This window comes from Sphaerodactylus townsendi, linkage group LG03, assembly GCF_021028975.2.
Source record: "Sphaerodactylus townsendi isolate TG3544 linkage group LG03, MPM_Stown_v2.3, whole genome shotgun sequence".
NCBI lineage: Eukaryota > Metazoa > Chordata > Lepidosauria > Squamata > Sphaerodactylidae > Sphaerodactylus > Sphaerodactylus townsendi.
The window spans coordinates 101,708,885-101,734,011 of record NC_059427.1 but is presented as its reverse complement, the minus strand read 5'-3'; the positions used below and the strand labels follow the sequence as shown (position 1 = coordinate 101,734,011).

Sequence of the window (25,127 nt, the reverse complement as noted above, 5' to 3'; positions counted from 1 at the left end):
CTCCAGCTCCTCACTTTTGGGATGGAGAGAAAAGGGGGAGGCTGGCTACAGAATATGCTCCCATGTGACGCACTGGACTTGTGCCCCCTTCGCCCCCCTCATGGTGCCTATGGTCTGACCCAACAGGGTTCTTAAAAAAACCCTTTAATAATTAAAAATTGTAAAGTTTCTCAGGACCGTCCAACCAGCCACTGAAATATTAGATTATGGGGGCCTGGCATCTGGACATGGCCCACCCACCCTAACGGAAGGAGAGGGAGGGGAGGGAGGGGTGGCAGGCAAGGGAAGGGGAGGGAGGGGAGGAAGTGAGGGGTGGCATGCAAGAGAAGGGGGGTGAGTGAGTAGTGGCATGCAAGGGAAGGGAGGGGCTGGGCTCAGGGGCAGAGTAAGGGGAACTTTGTCTGGGGAATGTGCACGACCTGTGCCCCTCCCATGCCCCCACCTGCCACACCCTTGCACTGATGCCTGGGGCATTGCGCCCCCTCCCTGTTGGCGCTACGCCACTGGTTGGGCTTCCAGGTGAGTTCTACTCATGGACGCAGGTAAGGGGGGTTTCCTGGGTTCAAACCCCCCATTACATGTCTGAAGATCCGCCCCGTTTGTGTTTTTTTTGTATTTTTAGTGTTTTTTTCAGTTTTTGGCCTTCAGGGAGCGCAGATTTTAGGCTAGCAGCACCAAAATTTCTGGGACTTTTCTGGAGACTCTCCCAATGATACCACCCAGGTTTGGTGAGGTTTGGTTCAGGGGATCCAAAGTTATGGACTCCCAAAGGGGGTGCCCCCATCCCCCATCATTTCCAATGGGAGCTAATTGAAGATGGGGGCTACACCTTTGAGGGTCCATAACTTTGGACCCCCTGAACCAAACTTCACCAAACCTGGGTGGTATCATCAGGAGAGTCTCCTAAAGATACCCTGAATTTTTAGCGCTGCTAGCTTAACAATTGCACCCCTGACAGCAGGCACCCCATAAATTTCCCCAGATTCTCCTTTTAACTCCACCCATAAATTTTCCTGGGATCAGAAAGGACCACTGAGCGGATAGGGAGAGCAAACAAGTAGAATTTATGGCTGAACATGGTCCAACACATGTACATGCTTACCTGTATCCTTTATCAACAGGGATACATTTGGCGTCATGTTTGCAAGGGTTTAGTTCAGGAACACATTGGTTGATCACCTCATCACATAGTTCTCCTAAAACAGGAAACAAATAAACAAAGGTACATATTTGCTGTGAGAAGTTTGTTCATTTTCCTGAACCATCTTCAGCAAGAGGTTAAAGGACGAGGTTTGTAAAGTTCAAACTAGGTGGAGGCACTTGACTAAAAACCAAACTCAGTAAACCTTTTGGAACAGTTATTTTGTTCCACCAAATCATATCAGTGTAGCCATGCAAATATTACAGCACAACACTGTAAACAACACAGGAGGTTAATTCAGACCCTTGCTTAAATACAACACTTTGTTCACCACATGAAGCCCACAGCAGAGAAACCAAGTGATATATTTATCATATATACACAAAGGTAGTGAATTAAGCAGACATTTTCAATGAGTGCCAAATGCTTTATGTTCCTATAATATTATTACTGTATTCCTAATTGTAAAAATAGATGTTTTAGTAAAGCAAAACAGACTTGAGGGACAAAGAGCTATACAACATTTACTAGAAGAGCAGAGTATGTCCTAGAAACACAGGATATGCTGTTTTAGAAAAATTGGCCCTGGAGTACAAGGAATAGTTCAGCTGCTTTAAGTTATTACCTGCACAACTCAAGCCCTGATTTTGCATTTCTAGCCTAATAATGAACAGATCCAGGGTGTTCAAGCTAGCAGCCTTCTGAGTCATGTTATTTGGTTACACTTCAGTACCTCAGAACTTGAGATACTGCCCATGATGGAACTGGAAACTATTCCTTGTAACTAATATCCAGGTGATTAATCCCTCAAACCAAACTCAATCCTAACATCTCCCATGCAGTGTACGCCAGGCTTTTTAATGTAAAGTTAAACTGTGTTCAGACAGACCACCCGACATTTTGCATACACACCAGTTTCTATGCAACCACAACAAATTTTCAACAGCAAAAATTAAGCCATAGAGAACGCTATCGTATTAGAGTCAGTTCCACAATCTTCCAAGGAGTCCAAATGAGAAATCAAAATCTTTTAGAGATTGCTGGCAACAAAATCAAAAGGTAATGTCCTGGAATACTACCAATACTTTTGCCATTCGCACTGTATGACACTAGGCTATATAAACTGTAAATGATGCCCAAAGGAATTACATGAAATGAGAACCAAAAAGCACTCTCGTACTAAAAATAATTTGACATGTACCTTGCACATACACACACACATGTGTGGAGGGGGTGTTCAGTTAGGTTCTGAGAAATGTCCGAATAAGTATTCTAGTGTGTACAATTAGGTAGTGTTACAGTTCTCAGATACTTTATTCTTAGTTTGCTGGTGTTTCCCTGAAGACTCCCCAATGTGCTAGGCTTATCATGTATCGACCTGGGATTTATTAGGAAAGAGGAACTAATTATTATGAGAAGTGGAAGAGTTATAAATCCAACTGACACCTGTTTAGTTCTGTGAAGAATACAAAAGCCCAGTGTTTAATTTTTTAAAAATCCATGGGTCAGTTGGGATGATGGGTATATATGTCTGTGTGCCATCAAAAGCCTCAGCTGACTTACAGCAGCTCCGTACGGTTTTCAAGGCAAGAGATCTTCAGAGGTGATTTGCAGTTGCCTACTCTACATCATGACCCTGGGGGACCTTGGAGGCTACCCACCCAAAAACTAACCAAGGTAGACTATGCTTGGTTTCTGAGATCTAACGAGATCAGGCCAACCTGGAGCTTTCCAGGTCAGGGCTAGTTGGGATGGTACATACTATCTTTTGTACACTGCAGTGTCAGAGTATAATAATAATATTTATATCTTCAGAACAAATGGACAAAGTATGGATTTACACTAGTATGCTGACATGTGATCACACTGTGCTATCCAGACCAGGCCTGACTGTGGCATCAAAGAAATCTTAACTGTTTTATTTACCTATGCAAACTGACACCTCTACAAGGTGTATATGATGAGTAAGACATTAAGATGAAGCAATGAATGGAATTCAGGCAGGCAGCATGTCAAGAGACCGTTGAGGGGATTGGTCCTCTGTGAACAAGAAAGAGAACCTTATAATGCTTTTTGGGAACTAACCCTCTACCTGTAAAATGATCATTGCAGTGTAACAGCCAGCATGGTGTAGTGGTTAAGAGCAGTGGACCCTACTCTGGAGAACTGGGTTTGATTTCCCACTCCTCCACATGAGTAGCGGACTCTTATCTTGTGAACTGGATTTGTTTCCCTGCTACTCCACATGAAGCCTGCTGGGTGAGTTTGGTCTAGTCACATTTCTATCCAAACTCTCTCAGCCCCACCTGCCTCACAAAGTGTCTGTTGTGGGGAGAGAAAAAGAAGGAGTTTGTAAGCTGCTTGAAGACTCCCTACAGGAGAGAAAAGTGGGATTTAAATTCAAACTCCTCCTCTTCTTTTCTACAACTCCATTTCTTTGATGCTGCTTTGCACCACTTGAATTGGGAGCGGCATTGCTCAGCCAACTGATGGAAACCCCACCCCGGCTTCCAGGGATACTGACAACTGCAAGGGGCAAGACTCACCATGAGCCCTTGCCTGCTTGCAAGAAGAGGTCGAGCATCCCACCCACATGATGGAAGACAAAGCTTTTGGGGAGAGGGGGCAGCCAGGCTTTGTTGCCTGCTCTTGCTTTGCCTCCCCTCTCCTTAGCCGGCATCTCCTCTCTCTTGCAACAGCTCCTTCTCCTGCAGCCGCCAAGCAGAACCTCCAATTTATTACTGCATCATGAATTGTAATCCTATCTGAATAACTTACCATGTTCTACATGATTAATGTATCCTTCAAAGAGATTTTATTGATAGAATAAGCAGTATGTATGCTAATAGGATTTCCAATGCTGAATATACAGGATACAGCTCTGCAAGTAGACAGGGGAACTTTCTCTTCCCACTGATAAAGAAGAAGACCCTCCATATAAGGCTGCATTGTTAGTTTAAGGCTATGGATATGTCATTATCTGGCTGCCACTAACTCTCAATTAAGTAGTAAAAGGATTCAAAGTATACTGAGGCAGACAGAAAAAGACACTAAACCATTCACTTGCACCCTTCCCACTGTTGCCAGACCGACCTGTGGGGAGACAGAGGGGCCTGTTGTTAGGAAACCAGAGGCGTATTTGCCTAGGGCGCCCCCCATTTGGTCACATGGGGGGCGCAAAAATTTCAAGTTCATTTCTGTATTTTTTGTATTTTTTCAGTTTTTGGCCTGCAGAGGACGCAGTTTTTAGGCTAGCAGAACCAACGTTTCAGGGATTTTTCAGGAGACTCTCCTGATGACACCAACCAGATTTGGTGAGGTTTGGTTCAGGGGATCCAAAGTTATGAACTCCCAAAAGGGGCGCCCCATCCCCCATTGTTTCCAATGGGAGCTAATAGGAGATGGGGACTACACCTTTGAGGGTCCATAACTTTGGACCCCCTGAACCAAACTTCACCAAATCTGGGTGTTATCATCAGGAGAGTTTCCTAAAGATACCCTAAACGTTTGGTGCTGCTAGCTTAACAATTGCACCCCTGACAGTAGGCATCCCCAAAATTTCCCCAGATTCTCCAACAAACTTCCAAAACATTTGAATACATTTTAGCTAATTTAATCGGATATAAATACCAACATTTCCTTTCAGAATTGTATAGTAACTTAATTTTAACCTTTTTGTTTATATCTTTTCCCACTTTTCTAAACCAATTACTTTAAGTCTTGGACCCATTTAATCATGTTCTCTTTAACCCTGTTTCTGTTTTCATTTTCAGTAAAAAACTTCCATGTTACTTTTATTAAACAAGTCTCTTTACATAATATTGTCCATATCTCAGAGCTGTAATATTGTCCATATCTCAGAGCTGTAGCCATTCCTGGAACAACCTGCTCTATTCCAGACCTATCCCCTCACTTCTTTCTACATCTTTGGACTCTTGAAATTCTCTGTGTACTTGTGTTTTACCATTAAGTATATGTAAGTTTATTATGTTATTTTCCAATAAAAATTGTTAAACTTTATTTTCTGACGCCTGTGGATTTCTGATGAACAAACTCCATAAACTCTGGTGACAAAGGTCTGTGGTTACCGCTTCTTGCAAGCAAGGTCTATCTTCACTAATTCCCCATCCTAAAAAGGGACAGACCCCACCATTTTTGGCTACCCCCCCCCCCATTGCTTTTCCTGAGCTGTTTTTTAAAATCTTGGCCTTTTGGAGGCCTACCAGAAGATAAGCAGCTAGCAAGAGAGGATCGAAAAGGTTACTGTGAACAAGGAAGACTACAGTATCTCTTTCCATCTGCCCTTGTTAAAACTTAAGTCATCTTTCCTGCCCATTTTTTTTAGGGATTTAACAACTCAGTTCACAAGTTCACATTTGGCTTCAGCCTTACCTACATACACTGAATTTTATTTCCTTACAGGAACTGTCGTGCAAATATATTAAAAAACTGGAGGATACATCAAATTTACAGAACTGACAATGTCTATCAAGCAAAGAAGTCTACATTATTTTCTCTGTTCTTATAAATACTAGGGAGAACAACAAATGCTGTTTTAGGCCTGCAATCATGAAGTTTAACTGAGGACGTATTTCATACTGACTCGCATGATCTCCCATGACTTCAAAACCAGAGCAACAAACACAACAGAGAGCATCAAAACAATCTCCTGTTGACCTTATTTAATTATTTGGCAGTTTATGACAATGGAATTGCCATATCAAACTGTATACTTTTCATTTCAAGTTTCATTCAGTATTCTAATCTCTACAATCTGATACAATATCATTTCTTGATTAATGAAAGGTATATTCATTGGGTGATCAAATCTCATTTTTAAAAAATCTACTGCTGATTCCACAAAGGGTTTTTTTTTCCATGGTGGTCACATTGCAAGAGCAATTATTCAATTCATACTTGCAGAAGAGATTCCATATGAGACAAATCTTTGTTACCAGAGGTTTACTTTCCACACCAAATGCATTTCACAATAATCCCTGCATACTTATATAGTGCTGCTCCAAAATAATAACACTTGAGTCGTTTGGTAATGCTACTTGCTGGAAGGTTCTTGGCGTCCCCTTGTGGTCATCTATCTTGAAAAAATTATTGGCCCTCTTCCATTGGAGAAATGGAAGACAGTACTTAATACTTTCCAAATGTGAATTGAGAGAGCGGAGAAAGACACTTGCCACTTGCCCTGCCATAGTACAGTAACAATGTAAAGGACTTGGGTCCCTAACTCCCCCGCCCAGAATAATTTTTTAAAATCTCAATTTTGTTAGCATCAAGAAGAACACCAAGACAGTTCACTGTGAAAATGCTAAGAAGGTGTTTTAATTCAAATAAAAGGCATATTTTCCCTTCTTCTCATCATTCCAGCAAGGCCATGCCAGGAAAAAAAATGGCCCATTTAGAATTTAAACAGTAGGATGCTGTCTTGTAGGGGAAAATGGTATAAGGTAGAGTTGCTAAAATGGAGAAAAACCTGAGTGTGGAATCCGTACAAACCTTGCTTTGATCTTAACAGCCCACTGGTTTAAATACAGCTGAATATCATGTGTTGTATACTTTTACTGTCTGCAGTATTAATTAGGGCTTTTTTTAAACATTTATTGGTAATATTTATCAAAATGAGTTAAGAAGACATGGAAAATATGCTCTGCTTTATGCAAGAGCAACTTCTGCGGAACCTCAAGATTGGGGGGGGGAAAGACCAAAGATAATCAAATAGAAAACTAGGGTCAGGGAAACCAGGACAAATGTAGTGGTCTAACATTTGCTGATATTTGCCACTTGCTGAATGTGCATTAACACAAAGAAGTACAATTGTAACCATTTTTACTAGAATCTTTGACACCAGTGACTGGCAATATTTAGGGCTGTTAGTTTGCGCTGCAGATCTTCACCTTTAATAGTGCAGCAGGAATAGCAGCTAAGAATGTTTAAAGAGAACTTGATATGGATGCTTCTGAAAAGCCCACCACAGGACATGTAGACAACTGCCCTCCAACGCTGTATTTTTATTTTATTGCATTTATTTACTTTATTCCCTGTCTTTCCCCACTGCTTAATCCCCAAAGGTTCTCCTTGCCTCCATTCTATCCTCACAATAACCCTGTGAGATTGGTTAGTTTGAGAGAATGCTCCCAAAAGATGATGTTCAAATTCCCTTGGACATATTTATTTATATGTCATGCAATAATAGCCATTGATAGAGCTATCCTCTACGTATTTGTCTTTTAAAAAAATAGACATATCTTAAGGAAAAGCAAGTTCTAGTTTTATTTATTTATTTACTTAGATATTTATACCGCCCCTCCCCTTTTGGACTTTGGACGGTGTATCTTTTTCATTGAATTGTATAGAATATATTGAGAAACAAAATTAAGACAACATAATTGTAATGAATGTCAGGACATCTCACAATACTAGAACCAGGGGGCATTCATTGAAAATGCTGGGGGGAAGAATTAGGACTAATAAAAGGAAACATTTCTTCACGCAACGTGTGATTGGTGTTTGGAATATGCTGCCACAGGAGGTGGTGATGGCCACTAACCTGGATAGCTTTAAAAAGGGGCTTGGACAGATTTATGGAGGAGAAGTCGATCTATGGCTGTGGTGGCAAACCTTTGGCACTCCAGATGTTATGGACTACAATTCCCATCAGCCCCTGCCAGCAGCCCCTGGCAGGGGCTGATGGGAATTGTAGTCCATAACATCTGGAGTGCCAAAGGTTCGCCACCACTGATCTATGGCTACCAATCTTGATCCTCCTTGATCTCAGACTGCAAATGCCTTAGCAGACCAGGTGCTCAGGAGCAGCAGCAGCAAAAGGCCATTGCTTTCACATCCTGCATGTGAGCTCCCAAAGGCATTTGGTAGGCCACTGCGAGTAGCAGAGTGCTGGACTAGATGGACTCTGGTCTGATCCAGCAGGCTAGTTCTTATGTTCTTATGACAACTTTACTAAAGCAAGATATGAAACTGTTAGTTGATCAGGCCAGCATAATATTTTTTATCTCAACATCTTCCCAAAATAGTGGCAGTAATTTTCCAAATGCCTGTATGAGAAAATAGAAACCCTTAAAAGATGGTAGGTTTACAAATTATTGAAGTTATCAAACAGGATCACACAGAAAGCAGAAAATAAAATAAAATATCATTTTATATTGATTACAAGTTTAAGTAGCAAGAGATGTTTAATGTCAAAGACTCTTGCCATTTTTATTTGTTCTATATTTGGGAACCTGGGATAAAAGGCGAGCAAGGCTAAATATCAATGAGATTTTACTGTCATTTTTATCATCTGTCTACCAACTACTATATACTCAAGCAGAAACCTACTAACTGCCAGTCCATTCTGGTCTCTTGTGATCCATTTGGATGCAAGATACCAGTCATACTTATGTGATGATTACTCCGTTCCTTACGAACTGGAATACAAGTCCTTCATCCTGCCTGGCATCAGTTAAGGTATTACTGGCCATTAAATTATACAACTTGTCTGTTAAATAAAGTAGAACCGCTACTTGATTTATTTCTATCCAGTTGCAGACCAGATGTTGGAGAAAAAATGCTTTCTGTCTTGACTATGTACAAATTTATCCAATATGCAGTTTTGATGCAGTATAGTTCCCATGTCTGAGCATAATTTCAAGAAGGTCAGGACTCTTTGAGCACCAGCAGACCTGAGTTAAACCAACCAGGAGTCCAAGTTGGCAGCAATCAAGGTAGGCAACAGCAAACTCTAATGGAGCTGTTGATCCCACAATCACCCAGGAAGGACTGAAGGTGACAGAGTACAGCTGTCCCTAGGGCCAGAATCCTGCAGATACATACAGATGGACTGAGTCCAGCATCCTGCAAAACCTCACGAAGGATCCTGATTGTCACAAGCCTTGTGGGCAGAGGAGATGTCCTGAGAATCCATATGGGCATTCTGCTTCAGGAGCCCCTATCCAGGTTGTTTCTGTTCTCCAGGGACTGGTGCTACCTGTGGAATTCCTAGAGAAGGTTGGGTTTCTCTGACAGACTCCTTTGTGGCCTCCAAATCCAGTTTCCATTCATGAGCCCATGGGCTTTCTAGTCCAATGTTTGTGATGTGTGGTCTATCTGAGTTCTGGGTCCCTGCTGGCCTAGAAACTGTGGGGCAATTAGCTGCCAAGTGTCCCTCTTCTTTTCTGAGGGAGACTTGTCAGGCTCAGCTCTGATATTTTTAAGATAAGTGAAAGGAGTAGCTCTAATCTGTGCACTGGGCACAAAGCAGGAAAAAATTATATTTTCCCACCAACATCAAAAGAGATTTTCTTGGAGTACAAAGTAAATTATTTGTGATTCATATCTAAATACTAGTTGTTTGTGAACCATGTCCTTGAGATAATTAAGACAAACATTCTAGCAGGTAAAACAGTTTCAAAATCTTTACAAGTGAGTTGTACTTAAGTGAAATATGATTTCAAAACTCCCTGACAACTTGACTTCTTGTGCCCAGAGTTTTAGATACGATCTATTTTGAAGTCAGAAATGACTAATTGAAAGTCAGTGAAATCCAAGTTAGGGTATCTTTCAAAAATATTTTCAGTGAGCTTGCAATGGATCTGGCTCTATTACACCTTAAATTTGTTGCTGGAAAACACCTTTAGCCATGCTATAGGAAAGCAGGTTTCTTTGCCTGAGCCATTCCAACCCATTAAACATATGGAAAACAAAAGTACAGATTAAAAATTAATAGGATACTTAGATTCAGTACATCAAGTACCAATAGCTGAATTCTGCTGAATTCAAGTCTTGTAAAAGTTTCCAGCAGAAAGATGGTTAAAAAAACTAATTAGTTTTCATTCAAGTTTAAGTTCTTTCCCAGTCAACCATTTACACACACATCCCAAATGGGCCCCAAATAATATTTTAAGAGTTTGGGAAATTTTAGATTTACTTACCAAGTTGCCTCAAACCTGATACTTATTAAATCCCATGATATGTAATACACTCCAGCTTACAAGGAGCCTTTCACTAAGTGTCTGTAGCTCAGAGAGTAACAAGACCAGTTCAAGTGTTCATGGTTTAAAAGTATATAGCTTTTTTCCCCCTTACCACTGAATAGTGAGTGTAGGGAGTTATATTTAGGGGCCCCAGAATGCAACAAATATCCTATGTCTTGGGAGATTGTATTCTAAGATCCTTGGGCTAATATACTTTCAACTCATAAAACCTTGGACAATTGGGAGATGAAGAAGGAGGAAAGATCTAAAGCTTACACTGGATAATAAGGAAAACAAGCCTTCAAAATTTGCTTTCAAGGCACTCTTTGAATTGGAACAAGACTCTTAAAATGTATAGTTTCTCGGGTCAAATGTGAGAGCTAAGGTGATAAAACTCTGGACAAGGTATATATTCAGCTATGTATTCTACAACCCCATCCAAAGGGGGAGGTGAACCACTCTCTGGATGCGACACAAATCTGTGTCAGCAGATTTACCCTCCCCAGGACACTAAACACGACGGAAGGGCAGAATGTCCAGATGCTGCAGCTCTCTGGAATAGCAAAATGAGTAGCTGGAGTTGACATCAGTGCTCCTGCATGGCCACCAGCCCTGTCTGTGCAGCAAGGGCACTTCAGAGCATTCTCAGGGGTGGAACCAACTATAGGCTTCCACCCAGGCTTTCATGCCGCAAACACTGTAGCCAGAATCCCTGACTTTCGCCACCCATTCATTACCAGTTACTGTTACCAGTGAGCCTAATCATGGTTAACTCTGCCTGGGATGATAGCCAGGGTGAAAAGTCACATATTTGTTTAACTGATCTAACATTTCATTTAATTGCAGTTTTAACAGCAGTGCTTGATTTACAATAAAGATACGCACAGCAATGAGCAAACAGTTAATAAGGTCTCAGTTAGAGTTGCCAGCTCTGGTGGGGTTTGGGAAGGACCTCAGTAGGGTATAATGCCATACAGCAGCCACTTCCTCTAGGCCTGGGTAACTGATCTTGGTTGTATGGAAATCAACTGGAATAGCAGGAGATCTCCTGGTGCCACTTGGAGGTTAGCAGCCCTAGCCTCAGTGTTTCTTTGCTCCCTACTCCATACACAAATGATCACTACAGAATGCCCCAAAGAACATCTATAGTTAGGCTTGTGATTCTCAATATTTTTTTCATTTGGACCCCTTCCCAAGCTTGCTCCAACTTCTGAAATTTATTTTATTAGTACTATTACTTAACAATTGCTTATGTATTGTCAAAGACTTTCACGTCCGGAATCACAAGGATGTTGTGGGTTTTCTGGGTTGTGTGGCCGTGTTCCAGTAGTATTTTCTCCTGACATTTTGCCTGAATCTATGGCTGGCATCTTCAGAGGATCTGGTGGAGGTGTGAAACGCCCAGAATGGAAGAAAGAACCATTTACATTTGTTAAAAGTGTTAAAGATGCAGTTTTGCAAGTGTAATCCAAATTTTGTTCATTTTCATAGTTTCTTCCTTTCTGTTGAAATTGTCCATGAGCTTGTGGATTTCAATGGCTTCTCTGTGTAGTCTAACATAGTGGCTGTCAGAGTGGTCCAGAGTGGCTGTCAGTACTTAAAAACACTAGAATCAAGACAATGGTTAATGAACACCATCCAGACTCAGGTTGTCTCTCTGCAGGAAGCAATAAAATGTAAATGAGTATCTAAATGCACAGGCAAACTGATACGCAAATTCCCTTACTAACTGATTATGCAACTTCAGTGTTACATACAAATGCTAAAATGGGGGAATTCCACACAACACATGCAAATTACATTTGCAAAACTGTACCTTTTACACTTTAACAAATGCAAATGGTTCTTTCTCCCACCCTGGGTGCTTCACAGGTATATATACTCCACATCCTTACTTCCACCAGATCCCAGAAAAACCACAACATCCAAACAATTATCTGATGTAGTGTAAAAAAGTGCTCATCTATAATGCTCATCTATACTCTACAATGCTCATCCACAGAACACTTTTACATCATCAACTGCTGCCTATCGCTATACACACAAAAAGAATGAGGTAGAGACTATTCTGGACCAGTGAAAAGGCTGAAGCTTGAACCTACCACTTCTTCCTTGTATATATATATATATAAACCTTTAATGGCATAATTAAAACAGCAGCAATATACCAGAAAAATGGCGACCTCAGTGTAATGATACAATCTCCAGTACAGTTATAACCGTTTGCTGATGACAGAACCACAATCCAACATCGTTACCACAATTGATAGATTAATATTATCAATGGGGGGTTTTAACCACGGGTTTAGATATTTATTCCTGGTTAAACTGTGTAGCGGGCAGTGTAATATCACGTGTTGGATTGATTCTTCGTAAGCTGAACTGCAGGGACAAAATCTTTCATTAAAAGGCACTTTCTGTATTCTGCCCTGAGTGGTAGCTGAAGGGAGAATATTGCACCTGGCAAGGGTCAGGGCTCGTCGCAGTTTGGGTTCTAAGACCAAATGGAAATACTTGGCCATGGTATAGGGTTTTAATGGTATACCCAAGTGCAAGGGAGAGCAGCGTTTATTAGCCTGCTGCATCAGGTGACTATACTCAAGATCATACAATCTCTTTTTGATAGTCAGCTTTAGCTCATTGGCATTCATTAAAGCCAATGCATCCAAGGATAGACCCATTTCATGGATTTTCGCCTCAACAAAGGACCACCACTTAGTTTTGGCTATGAAAGAAAGAGCCTGATAGGTAAAACTTTTGTGACAGTTGTTAAAGCACAGTGGTATCCAGAATTGGAAGGTCATGCACCATGCTCTTGTATGGAGTAGATGTTGGCCCACCTCCAAACAGACCGCAGCATATGGGACTGAGTGAGGTAAGCCGAGTATACTATAGAGAAAGCATGACTGAACTCTTTCCATATCGCAGCTCCATGCTTGTATCCACAGTGGGATTCCGTATAGTAATTGCATGGTGATTTTAGCATTAAATGCCTTAATGGCTGCAGGTACAAATTCATGACCTTTGGTGCGAAAATAGCGGCTAATGGCCTTGCAACTAAGTTTGCTTGATTCAATGGCCAATTTCCTTTGGGTAACCCAAGAGGAGTTATAATTAAAGTGGAGACCCAGGTATTTAAAATGTTTGACCTGTTCAAGCTGTTCATTATTTATTGGCCAACTAAATGGTCTCCAAGAACAAGCAAAAACCATTATTTTTTGACTTTGCAAAATTAAGCGTCAGGTTATTATGACTACAATATTCAACACAGCGTGCCAGTAAGCATTTCAAGCCAGCTTTTGTACGGGAGAGTAATATAGCGTCATCAGCATACAAAAGTAAAGGTATGTTCATATGATTCAAAGCAGGGCAGTGCGAGGAATCCTCCATCAAAAAGGAAGCCAGATCACTTAAAAAAAGATTAAATAGGGTTGGGGCCAAAACACACCCCTGTTTGACACCCCTGTTAATTGGTATATATAAGGACTAAGTATACCATCAGGAGAGCATTTGACTTGACAGGTAGTGTCATGATGTAAGGCCATTACTAGTGTAAGTAGCCTTCTGTCAATTCCTAGATTAACAAGTTTTCTCCACAGTAGATTTCTGGAGACAGAGTCAAATGCCCCCTTTAAGTCCAAAAAGGCCACAAACAGGGATGATTTGCTTCCGCTGGTGTATTTTGTGACGAGAGTCCTAAGGATCAAACAATGATCTAAAGTAGATTTCCCATGTTGAAATCCTATTTGTTCTGGGCCAATGATTTTGTTTTCTGTAATCCATGAAGAGAGTTTATTGTGCAAATATTTTGCATATACCTTGCCAGTGATGGACAATAAACTAATCGGACGGTAATTGGAAGGGAGCAAAAAATCTCCCTTTTTGAAGACAGGAATTATAATCGCATGGGTCCAATCTGATGGTACAAGAGCTGTTTGATTAACGGATGTAAAAAGAGCTGCTAGTACCGGGGACCACCAGTCAACAAAGTTCTTAAATAACTCTGGGGGGAACCCGTCGGGTCCTAGTATTCTAGACAGCTACAACAAAGCCCATTCCCATCCATTAAAAAAATCACTCCAACTTTTTATCTCTGCTCAAATTTTCTTTAATATTCTTTCCCCTAGTTCTGTATCATAATCAAGCTGCTTACATAACAGAAAAGGAGAAGGAGAACAACCATAGCAGATCAATAGGGAGAAAAGGATGTTTGGAGAGCTCTAGCACTACAAAATGTGTTTATTCAAACTTCTTTGTCCAAAAAGGACAGGACTGGCTCTGTTCATGCATTCAGATTGTAGGATTTCAAGGTGTCTCCACTCCCACCCTTTGCCCGTGACAAAGATTTTTTCATATTTTTGAAAAACCACAAAAGGGGCTTCCTCCGACTCCACCTACTTTTTCAAGTTGTTAGTTGATATGCCTAAACATCCCCAGTTGCATTTCCCACAACCCTTATGATATATCTCAAGCAGTGGTTTTTGCTTACCTGTAAAGTTGGGAAGACAAAGACAGGCATAGTTGTTGGTCCCATCTACACAAGTTGAGTTGTTCTCACAATCATTATCTTCACAGTCATCTGGATTAATTTCACATTTTTCCCCTTCAAATCCGATTGGGCAAGAACAACTTTTAACAAAGGATTAAAGAAGAAAGGAAGATTAATTTGCATTTCATACTGAAACAAACTGGCAGCAGGAACTACACACCAAATATATACAAGTGTTGACCTGTAGAGATCAAAGTGTTTGGATGGTTATATGCATAAATGGTTGTTGAGTGCTTGTCTTTTTCCCTTGATGTTTAAGTAGTTTGAAGACAGCCCTACCTAAGAAGATAGAAGAGGTGCTTCATGACTGACAGAAGTGAAAGCCTTTCAGCACTGTGTGGATTCAGTTTTTGCTCAAAATGGAAAACCAGGATCTTCTAAGCTCAATGGTGTAAGAAAATGGTATGGAATTTCACTAAGAAAGCACTATTAATGACAACGTATATTTCCATGGGATTGCCACTTAATGAACAAGAAAAAACAGGTCTAGAGGTTTTGTAGTATTTATATATAGTTCACATGAAAATTGAAGAATTTCTTTCTCAATCCAAAAGCCAGATAGAAGCGTGACATATGTAAAAGGTTCATCTGCCTCAAAAAGCTTTGCCATTCATTCCTGTCAATTCAGGCAATTTATCAACTTTTCTCCATGGCTATTTTTTCTGATTTGCCTTGGGAAGGACATTATATAGAATAAAATTCTGACAACAGGTATGAATGTATATGTGTGCATTCACTGGATTACATGCCTGAATATTCCTTCAGTCGTCCCGCAGCAAAAACACTGTAGAAATGAATACCTGTCTTCAAGGACTTCCAGGTCTCCCCGGTTTGCCAGGTTCCCCCTCCCCCCCAGCTGTGTGTGTGTGTGTGGGGGGGGGGAATTTGCCAGCTCCTGATTGGAGAACACCTTGAGATTTGGGGATGGAGTCTGGGGAGGACAGGGACCTTAATGGGGAACAATGCCATAGAATCCACATTCAAAGCATCCATTTCCTCCAGGAAAACCGTTATGTGTAGTCTGCACAATATATAATTTGGGATAATCCCTAAATCCCAATACTGGCATCCCTACAGTCTTCTGTAGTGAAAACAAATGTCTGATAATTCAACAAATATGTGTTCAAACCACTTCTACCACACTGTCTTCTCTCTAATAATGTTTTCATTAAATTGCTTGAAGGTGATTTGGATTTTGATGTTAGCAGAACTTGATATTGTGTTACAGATTCTAATACTTTCTTGTCCCAATCCCTGCTATTCCTTTGTGAAAACATCAGCCCAAAACTTTCTAGGGGGACGAATAGCTGTATGCAAAGTGTGCATATGTGAGTACATGCACAAATAATTGCACTAATAAAATAACTGATTTGAGGAGAATGCTATGGAAGTGAGTGGGTATGTGCAGGAGTTTTTTGTGCTACACCAAAAGTCTACTCTTGCTTTAAAAAAAGAAAACCCCACACACTTAAAATATGTGAGTAAATGCTAAAGCAAATAATATAATAAAAAGATACAACTGCTGAGTAAAATGGGTTTGATACCTTTGCAGTTATCAGTAGCAAGGGACGGACAATGCTCCTCAGCAAAATGAACATGTTACCTCAACTTAATTTTTAAGGGTGTACAACAAGGAGGCACAAAGCAGTGTAGTATGACCATACTAACTTCAATACTTGTGAAGCTGTGCTAGAACTGCTAATGGTGGCATTAAACTAATAATAAAAAATACATAAGAACTATTTTGGATTGCTAGTGCAGAAGAGCTCTGACATTCCTCATCCTCCTATGACTACACACAGGTCAAAAGAGTTAGAAGAGATGGTGGTAAATCTTTAGAAAGGATGAGGGAAAACAAACTGCTTGAATCAATTCTACTTAAAGTGCACTAAATCAGAGTGAAATATTTTCTTTGCCTGTCTTTCCCCTCATTAGTACCAATAAAAAATGTCCTCTTTCTGACCCTGTGGAGATACACAGGATCATAAGAGGCAGATAAGAGAAGAGAAGAAGAGCTGGTACAGCATCTTCTGTAGTCAAGAAGGAAGGGGAGGGGGAGGATAAAAGAATGCTAATTAAATAAAGTGACCCATTCATCATGTGTCTCATTTCCATTACAAAACCCCATTTTGCAGGGGTTTATAACTCAGCCATAAAAATTTGCTGTAGGCTGCAACTTGGCACACAAGATCTCAGTTTGGAAGAAAAGATTCACTCTTTCAATTTAAAAGTAAAAGAAAGAACAAGATCACAGTTCTGGTGGCTTTTATTTTCTTTCTGTGAGTCACAGTCTGACAAACAATTAACATTGGTGTCTGTACAAGGGCCCTAGCAGTAGCTGTAAACATATGGCTACGTGAAGCCATACATATCACATTTACTAACGTATATAATATTCAATTATTATAATCTGTGTTCGAGTGCATGTTGGATACTAAGATTTCTCAATTTTTATATATTTTTTCAGTGGATTGCAAGGGGCACCCTGAAAACAGCTTTCCTTTGACAGTCAGTTGCACAATGAGAGTGCTGGTCTTGGGTAATGTAATACCTAGTAAATTAGTCAGAAATGCTAGTGATTCTGGCTAACTGAAGAGATAACAGAAGTTTAATTTTATATGAAGGAATTAAATATTGAAGTTAAACAGAATGTGTAACCAGAAACCAAAAATCGAATTTACAGTAAATATTTAATTCATTTCTTCCTCTGTTGTCAGAGGAACAGGCACTAGGACAGTGGTGGCGAACCAATGGGCACTCCAGATGTTCATGGACTACAATTCCCATCAGCCCCTGCCAGCATGGCCAATTGGCTATGAATTGAAGTCCATGAACATCTGGAGTGCCATAGGTTCGCCACCATAGCACTAGGAATTAGAGACTGTACATGTAGGCCATGTGTTGTCTTAGTTTTCAGCATATATTCCCATTGGGCTTTTATTTTTTTGAATGCATTCATTTACCCCTCTTCAGCACTGACAACACTGCCACTTCTGCTAGTTACAGAATTTTTGTGAATGCTCTCAAAATGTCACTTTTTTCCCTTCGCAGGAAAAGCGAAGGCAATCCTGATGCGTAAACATTTGCCATGGGTTTCTTCTCTCACTTCCCTTCTGCCTACACAACAGTCCTTTCCCCCACTTGACTGCCCACCTCCCTCCCCCTTTAATTTCCATGCCACCTCCATTTTGGGACACTTGACACCACTGGCGTTCCTGCCTAGGGACATGGGGTACCCCTTATCCCCGGGCGCATCGATTGAGGTCACGTGGGGGGCACCAAAACATCCTCCTACACAGCGAGGGATTGAGCAAGCCCTAGAAAGCAGGCACTGAAGCAGCCAACTGCTCCCAGTGCCTATTGTAGCCCCGCCCACTCTGTACGGTGGCCTGGAGTGTCCAGGGGGCGGGGGAGAAGTCCCACTGGGCTCCCAGGAGCAGGACTGGGGAGCTCCGTCTCCCCTCCCTCTAACCCAGCATGCCTTATTCGCTTTAAATTAAGTGTGGCAATACTCAGAAGCCTTCTCCCCGGCAGCCAGCCCCGGCAGGCACAGGAAAAGGCCAGCTGAGCAGGGAGCCCAGCAGCAGCAGAACTGAAGATGATGCTGATGTTTGCTTGGTAAACCTTCAGATGGGGGTGACTTGTGAGAGATTTACATGCTTAAAAGTTAATTCCCACTTGCACTGGCTTGGAGCTCTTTCTGAGGCTAACAACCTACCTCATAGGGTTGGTGTGAGGACACAATTAGGAAAGAGAATTGGTGGGGAGAGAGCCATGTATGTTTTGCTGGTGGTGGGAGGTGTTTTGTGAGCTGGTGCAAAAAATCATTGTTTGGTCGTTGTGGGGGAGGGTGGTCGTCCATACCTGGGGTGGGGGTGGGGGGGCACCAAACTCAGATTTTGTCCCTGGGCTCCAGTTTGCCTAGATTCGCCCCTGCTTGACACTTTTTTTGTGTGCGGGGGGAGGAGCCCTATGATTTTATACCTAGAGGCACGTTAGCTATCCTTTTGCAAGCCTTGGGTTGCTCAAGAGTAACTGAGCTGAATGGCTTTGTTTGCTGCATTTAGGCAGAATATCTGTTTTGACTGCTGGTCCAAAATGAATGAGGGGCTTGGGGCACAAGAAATCTTCCCAATCAACTAACAAATGAATTTTGCTGCAAGTTAGGAAGGTAAGGGTAAAAGACTGCTGAAGGCTTTGGTCTCGATCCTATGCAACTTTTGGAGCTAGATAACTGTGGAGCAATGGCCATGATTTGTCAACACCTTAATGACATTGAGATACAAATAGATTTCCCCCTGTTACCCGCTTTATATAGACCATTAAAGTAATGGATAGGTATCTCAGCTGCATCTTATCTATCTGACATAACTTAGGCAAGAAGCAGATGGGCCTTTTCAAGAGCTCGCTTTGACGCCTTCCCATCAGCTGATGGGAAGATTTCAAAATATTCCATGGCAAAGGAGAACCTGTGTGTGTGGCTCAGGGGAAGTGGACTCAATGTCACACATCTTATTACACTGCAAGTTACATAAAGGCGAAAGGGAACTTGTAATCCAACCACTGCTAACCTGTCATGCATGCTCAATTATAGATAATTCAGACACAAACTTTGTAAGATTGCTATTAGAAGATCATGTTCCCTCTACATCACAGAAGGTAGTCAAATTTTGTATACTGGTATATAACAAGTGTAGGTTATTATTAAGACACAGAGCTGCATGAAGTGATGACGATTTTAATAACATCTGAAGTCAATGGTTTTTAATGTTATTAATGAATAGATCTTTTATAAGATTTTATATGTTCGATTTTTGTACAAATGGAATGATATGTATTTATATATATTCTGATTTTAAATTATTGGCTGGCCCAAAGGCTGCACAAACAAACAAACAAACAAACAAACAAACAAACAAACTAACTAACTAACTAACTAACTAACTAACTAACTAACTAACTACTGGAGGCTTTGATTTATTTTCAGTGGTTTCTGTGTACTTTTTTTTTTAAAAAAAGGGAGGATTCAAAGCTGTTTTAAGTAACCCCATCTCCTTGGAAGTAGACCCATGATTCAGTGCATTGACTTATTTGAGCTTGCTAAGCTCACTAGCTTATAAAGCCTGGGAAGATCTGCGTGTCTCAGTCTGTCACAACAAAAAAGACAGGCAAAATGGCAGATCAGGATACTTAGGGGTAAGGGGGAGAGGACCATGTAAAATAGATACTGGAAGACAATGAATAGGGAATGTTAGTATGCATGCGTTCACACCATGCTGCGAAGAGTTAAGTTTTGCGTAGCTGGGTTAGACATTTTGCACCAAAAGAAAAAAAGGAATACCCCTTTTGCCTCGTCAAAAGTCAAAAGTCACACCCCTGCACACAGACAAGCAAAAGCTACAGCTTTTGCAGATACTAAAAATAAAAAGCCTGCAACAGATTAAACAAAAAAAGACAGTGCACAAAAGCAAAAACACACTCTAAAGAAAACACTGTGAATCAACTATTTCTTAGCCACACAGCAAGCAGTACATGCATAAAAGGATGTAAACTAAATAAACCAAGTGATTACTAAGAAAGAAAAAATCCTCCCGCTTCTCACCTGCAGAAATTACATATTCTATAAAGCTTTAGCAGCTAAGTTTAGGGATTTGGGGGGAGATTTATTATTGATAGTTGGTGCCACATTTTCACTTACTGTCATTATTCTGCAAATCTGAGCACTTGGGAACTTTCAAAGGAGTTTGAAAGTACTTGAACATAGAATCTGCACTAGATGAGTGGGTGGATATATTTAAATACATATCTTGAACAGTGGAAAGTTACTGTAGTAAAAAGGGATTATATATGCAAAGCTTCAGTCCATCAATATGTACAGAGACTTATGCCACAATAAGGCCTACCTGTCAAATTTTTCAGGACTGTTGGTGTGATTGCAATTAGTCAGATTATGAAGGAAGTAGTCCCACACAGCTCCCCACTTGAATAGCTCCCATGTGATCCCAGGCTGTGATGTCTGAACACAGATGTCTTTATACTTTGGCATTTGTTTACTCCATGCAAGCCAGGATTCTACATTAGCATTTAGCTCACAATTCAATTCAATTAACCTTTATTGGCATAACAACACAACAGCATGATACAATAAACCCCTTTATGCACATTTGTCAATGACAAAACATAAAAATTTTGCTACTGGCTCCAGAATCTCCTTACAATCACCATTCAAAAGGAATACAATTATTTGGTTATCAGCATGCTCTTCAAGACCCATCAGTTAGTGTTCTAAATATTTGCTCCTAGGCCCGTAGTAAAGGGGGCAATACAATAGAACATGAAGAACCTACTCTTCACACCCAGTTCCGCAGGAACACGTTCTTTCATGATGGGGAATTCCCAAGCCCCTCCCCTGTCTAAAAGCAGAGGGTAAGATATTACATCTGGCCAGGGTCAAGGCTCTGTGCCATCTGGCCTCGATTAAAACGTGGCGATAGCTAGCAAGCATTAAGTTGGTAAGGGAAATTCCCAAATAGAGAGGAGAACAAAACTTGACAGCTTCCTTCAACAAGAAGAGGAATTCTTCTTGGTAAAGCCTTTTTTTGATGGCAAGATAAATTTCTTGTTTTGATAACATAGCCAATTCATCAAGCGACATCCCCAAGGAATTTAGGTTTTTTTTCAATACAATTCCACCATTTGGTGGCATGAATGCCAGCTAGTGCCAGGTAGGAAAAGCACTTGGCATCTTGATTAAAACAAGTCCAAACTCAAAATTTGATCACCAGAGATCAAGCCTTAGTTACCAACAAATTCTGGCCCGATTCCAGGCAAAGCGCTGCATAAGGAATGGAGTGAGGAAAACCAAAGATTTTATAAAGAAAGTACGATTGTACTCTTTTAACGTCTCGGTTCCAGGCCTCAGTCCATATGGGGATTCCATATGGGAGTTGCTGGCAGATCTTAACATTGAATAACTTCAATACAGCAGGAACATATCCCTTGCCCTTACTATAGAAAACCGCAGAATGGCATTAGCATTAATGTTAGGTGCTGTAATGGCCTGAGATCTGAGGGTTGATCAAGAGACCTGGTGATGGTAATTTAGGCCTAGATATTTAAACCGTTTGACCTGCTCAAATTGGTTACCATTCAGTTCCCATCTGCTCACTTACCACTTGTGGGTAAAAACCATTATTTTGGATTTATCAAAATTTAACTGCAGGACATTATACGTAAAATATTCTAGGTAGCATTTCAATAGTCTCATCAATCCTACTCTCGAGCGCGATAGTACTACTATTAAAATTTAGCTGCAGTTTAGAATTCTGGTTGTATTTAAACAGTTGCCATGTCACTACTCACCATATAAATTAGGTCTAAATTTTTAAGAGCACTTTTTGCCTTTTCACTAAAAGCATGTATCTGACCCTACCATCGCAAATAAGATTAGCATAGAGCTAAATGCTATACTTTTTAAAATAGAATTTGAAATGCCTGGCTGAATTGAAACTAGTAATTTATATTTGCATGCTATGATCAATTGATTTTGTATTTGAATGATATGAACTGACCAGATGTACTGTAGTATACAAATCAGCTGCTGTGTTCGAAATTGATTTTTTTCCTCAGAAATGTTTGAAGGTCTTCTGGCTAAAAAAAACTATGCACACCTGCATATCAACTGGACAGACTCAATAGTCCATAAACAGTGAACTCATCCATCAACTACGGAACATTAACTCTCCAAAATCTATCAGCTGAAGGTTTTTAAAAATGTTCTTAAGTAAGATTTGTATTGTCGGAAGGAAAAGGAAAAGTACTGCAGACTGTTATGCTTCAGATACAGAAATAATATTTACAATTAGCATAGGGCCTATATATGTTTCATCACAATGGAAATGTACTCACTAAAGTTAAGTCCTTTTGACTCTATTTCTGTAGATTAGTTAAACACATGCTTAAACCTTTCCCAGTGAAATCAATAGGACTTTTAAAAGTGCTTAACTTTAACCTGAAGATGCTCAATATGATTTCAGCAACAATTTGGGAAAACAGCATTCCTTTGCCAATCTTTCTCAGCAAAGACAGTGACTATTAATAGAGAGAGGATGCTAATAAAGTTATAGTTATACCAGTTACTTTTGTCATGCAAAACCCAGCATGCAAAAACTTACTACTGCACAAATATATTTAGACCAAATGGAATACATAGATATATCTTGATTGGTTTATATATATTTGTACAGTAGTAAGTTTGTGCTATCCAGGTCAAGGGATCTGTCTGTCTATCAAACCATCTTTTATGTGAGAATGTTAAAAATATGTACAAAAACAGAATACATTTTTTCATGTTTATGCATATGTGTACAAATATATCAAACATAAAAAGGAGTCCATAATCTTCCTGTGTCAAAGCAAAGTCTCTTCCTCAGATAGTTTACTCAGATTTTTAAGATATCATGAAGATTTCTAAATTTCTAAGTCAGTTCCTTAATGGATCTGATACCTAAATCAGAGCACTACACTTCAATATTACTAAATTCAAATCTAGAAATCATTAATCAGTTCCTTCCTGAAACAGTAGAGCAATGTAATGATTGGATTTAATAGATGAAAGTTTCAGAATAACTCCAGATCCATTAAAGAACTAATGAGCAGCAGCATCCAAAGTCCTTGGTGGTGGGACACAGCACCGCTGCAGTGATGCCCCGCTACCTCCAAAAGGGCTTTTGGCAGCATGGGGAACAAAAACTGCAACCCCCCCACCAGAAAGTCCTCTAAGGGCCAAGTGTCATGCTTCCGGCCCTAAACCCTGGATGGGAGGTGACTAATGTCAGATCTGCCCCCAGGAATGCCACGGCCTGCCTTCCACCCACACACTGGTATCCAATCAGGATCCCAGTGCAGCCCTGCCTGGACTTCTGGGTTTTGTCTGAAGGGGCTGAAGGGCAGTCGGTCACTGGTGGACTGCCTCCTCTGCCAGGGTAAGTGCTCTGAGAAGGACAAATATGCCAGTGCAAGGCCATGCTGCTCCCTCAAGCTCTTCTGAGTCCCCCAGGTTGGGGCTTTTAATATATAACTTTGCAAATAAAAATGAATTAATTTTTTTAATAGCATACCCATGAGCATACCCATAAATTATTAATTTCCATATTTAGCAAAGGCTCATGGGTATGCTGTTAAAAAAATTAAATTCATTTTTATTTTTATATCCTGCCCATCCCAGAAGGGCTCAGGGCAGCAACAACATGTTAAACCTACATTACAGTTAAAAATCATAATTTAAAAAATGCTCACCATAACTTAAAAGATAGCACAAAGGCAGGACCATGCCTGCTAAAAGACGACCTTTTTTAATGCACAGAGCCAGCAGGCCTGTGTATAGCCTGAGGTATCTGAGGCACTCATGCCCGGCCTGGCAGGGCATGTGGCCTCATGGGAGGGAGGGGCATGGCAGAAAGGTCCTGTTGCCATTTTCCCCTCCCTACGCCCCTGGGGCACAAAAAATAAGACATCCCCTGAAAATAAGCCCTAACGCATCTTTTGTACAGCAAAAATTAGTATAAGACCATGTTTTATTTTCAGGGAAACATGGTATTTCTGTCTTTGATACAAAAGAGTGCAACCAGATTTGATCTGGAAATCTGACCGTAATTCATCTTATTTACATTTCACTCACCTATCTCACAAGATTTAGAAATGGTCTGAATTACTGAACATAAAAATAAATTCTAAAACTATAATTGTTTAAAAATAAAGTAACAAAACAGTATTAAAATGGAACCAAAACAATATTAGAGGTATTGCCACTGAAGTATAATTCTTAACCCTTAGCCCTAATTGTTATATCAAAAATCATGAAAGGTTAGGTGACCTTTTTCTCCATTACCAAAACAGGAAAGTCAAATGCCTCAAACAGAAAAGCAGCCTTATGCTAAATTGTTAACAATTAAGAGCTCAAAAGAAATTGTGATTAAAAATACTGTCAGATTCCATTCCTCTTGATGACACAGTTGTGGCAGTGTATTAGCACAGTCAATATGAGAAGCAGAATCACCTGCTGCTTGGGCCCCTTTCGCTACCTAGGCACGGCAGGGGAAGGAAGGGTGTGAGGATGGAGTTTCAGGCATAACAGGGTGAATTTCCTGGCTTATGTCACCACCTTACCATTACTTAAAAGATAATTTTTCTTTTCTGTGACTGCAAGAGCCTTGGAGTTAAGTCACTCAGCATTTCATATGGAGGAATGCTTTGGATTAAATTTCCTTTTACAAGAACAAAGATTTGACAAGTTTGGCAGCTGAGATTGTGTGTTAATATGTTTCTCTAAAGGGGGGAGGTAAATGTATAAAAGATATAATTTCTTTCACAAGTCAAACAACAGAAAACTCCACAGGGTCTTCTCCTTATAACATTTTCAGATACAAAACATCTCACATGTGATAACACACTT

The 25,127-nt window shown here is 40.4% G+C and overlaps 1 protein-coding gene across 2 annotated transcripts in view; it reads right to left on the bottom strand.

Annotated features, from left to right (window-relative positions):
* The window catches only part of SLIT3 (slit guidance ligand 3), a 585,281-nt gene that overhangs the window by 54,717 nt on the left and 505,437 nt on the right, over window positions 1–25,127 (bottom strand). For both annotated transcript variants that reach the window (XM_048487936.1, XM_048487937.1), the window contains 2 exons: window positions 14,615–14,754; window positions 1,103–1,196 (listed from right to left, as the gene is read on the bottom strand). In XM_048487936.1, the coding sequence (XP_048343893.1) occupies window positions 1,103–1,196; window positions 14,615–14,754 (234 nt within the window). The remainder of the gene's footprint in view (window positions 1–1,102; window positions 1,197–14,614; window positions 14,755–25,127) is intronic.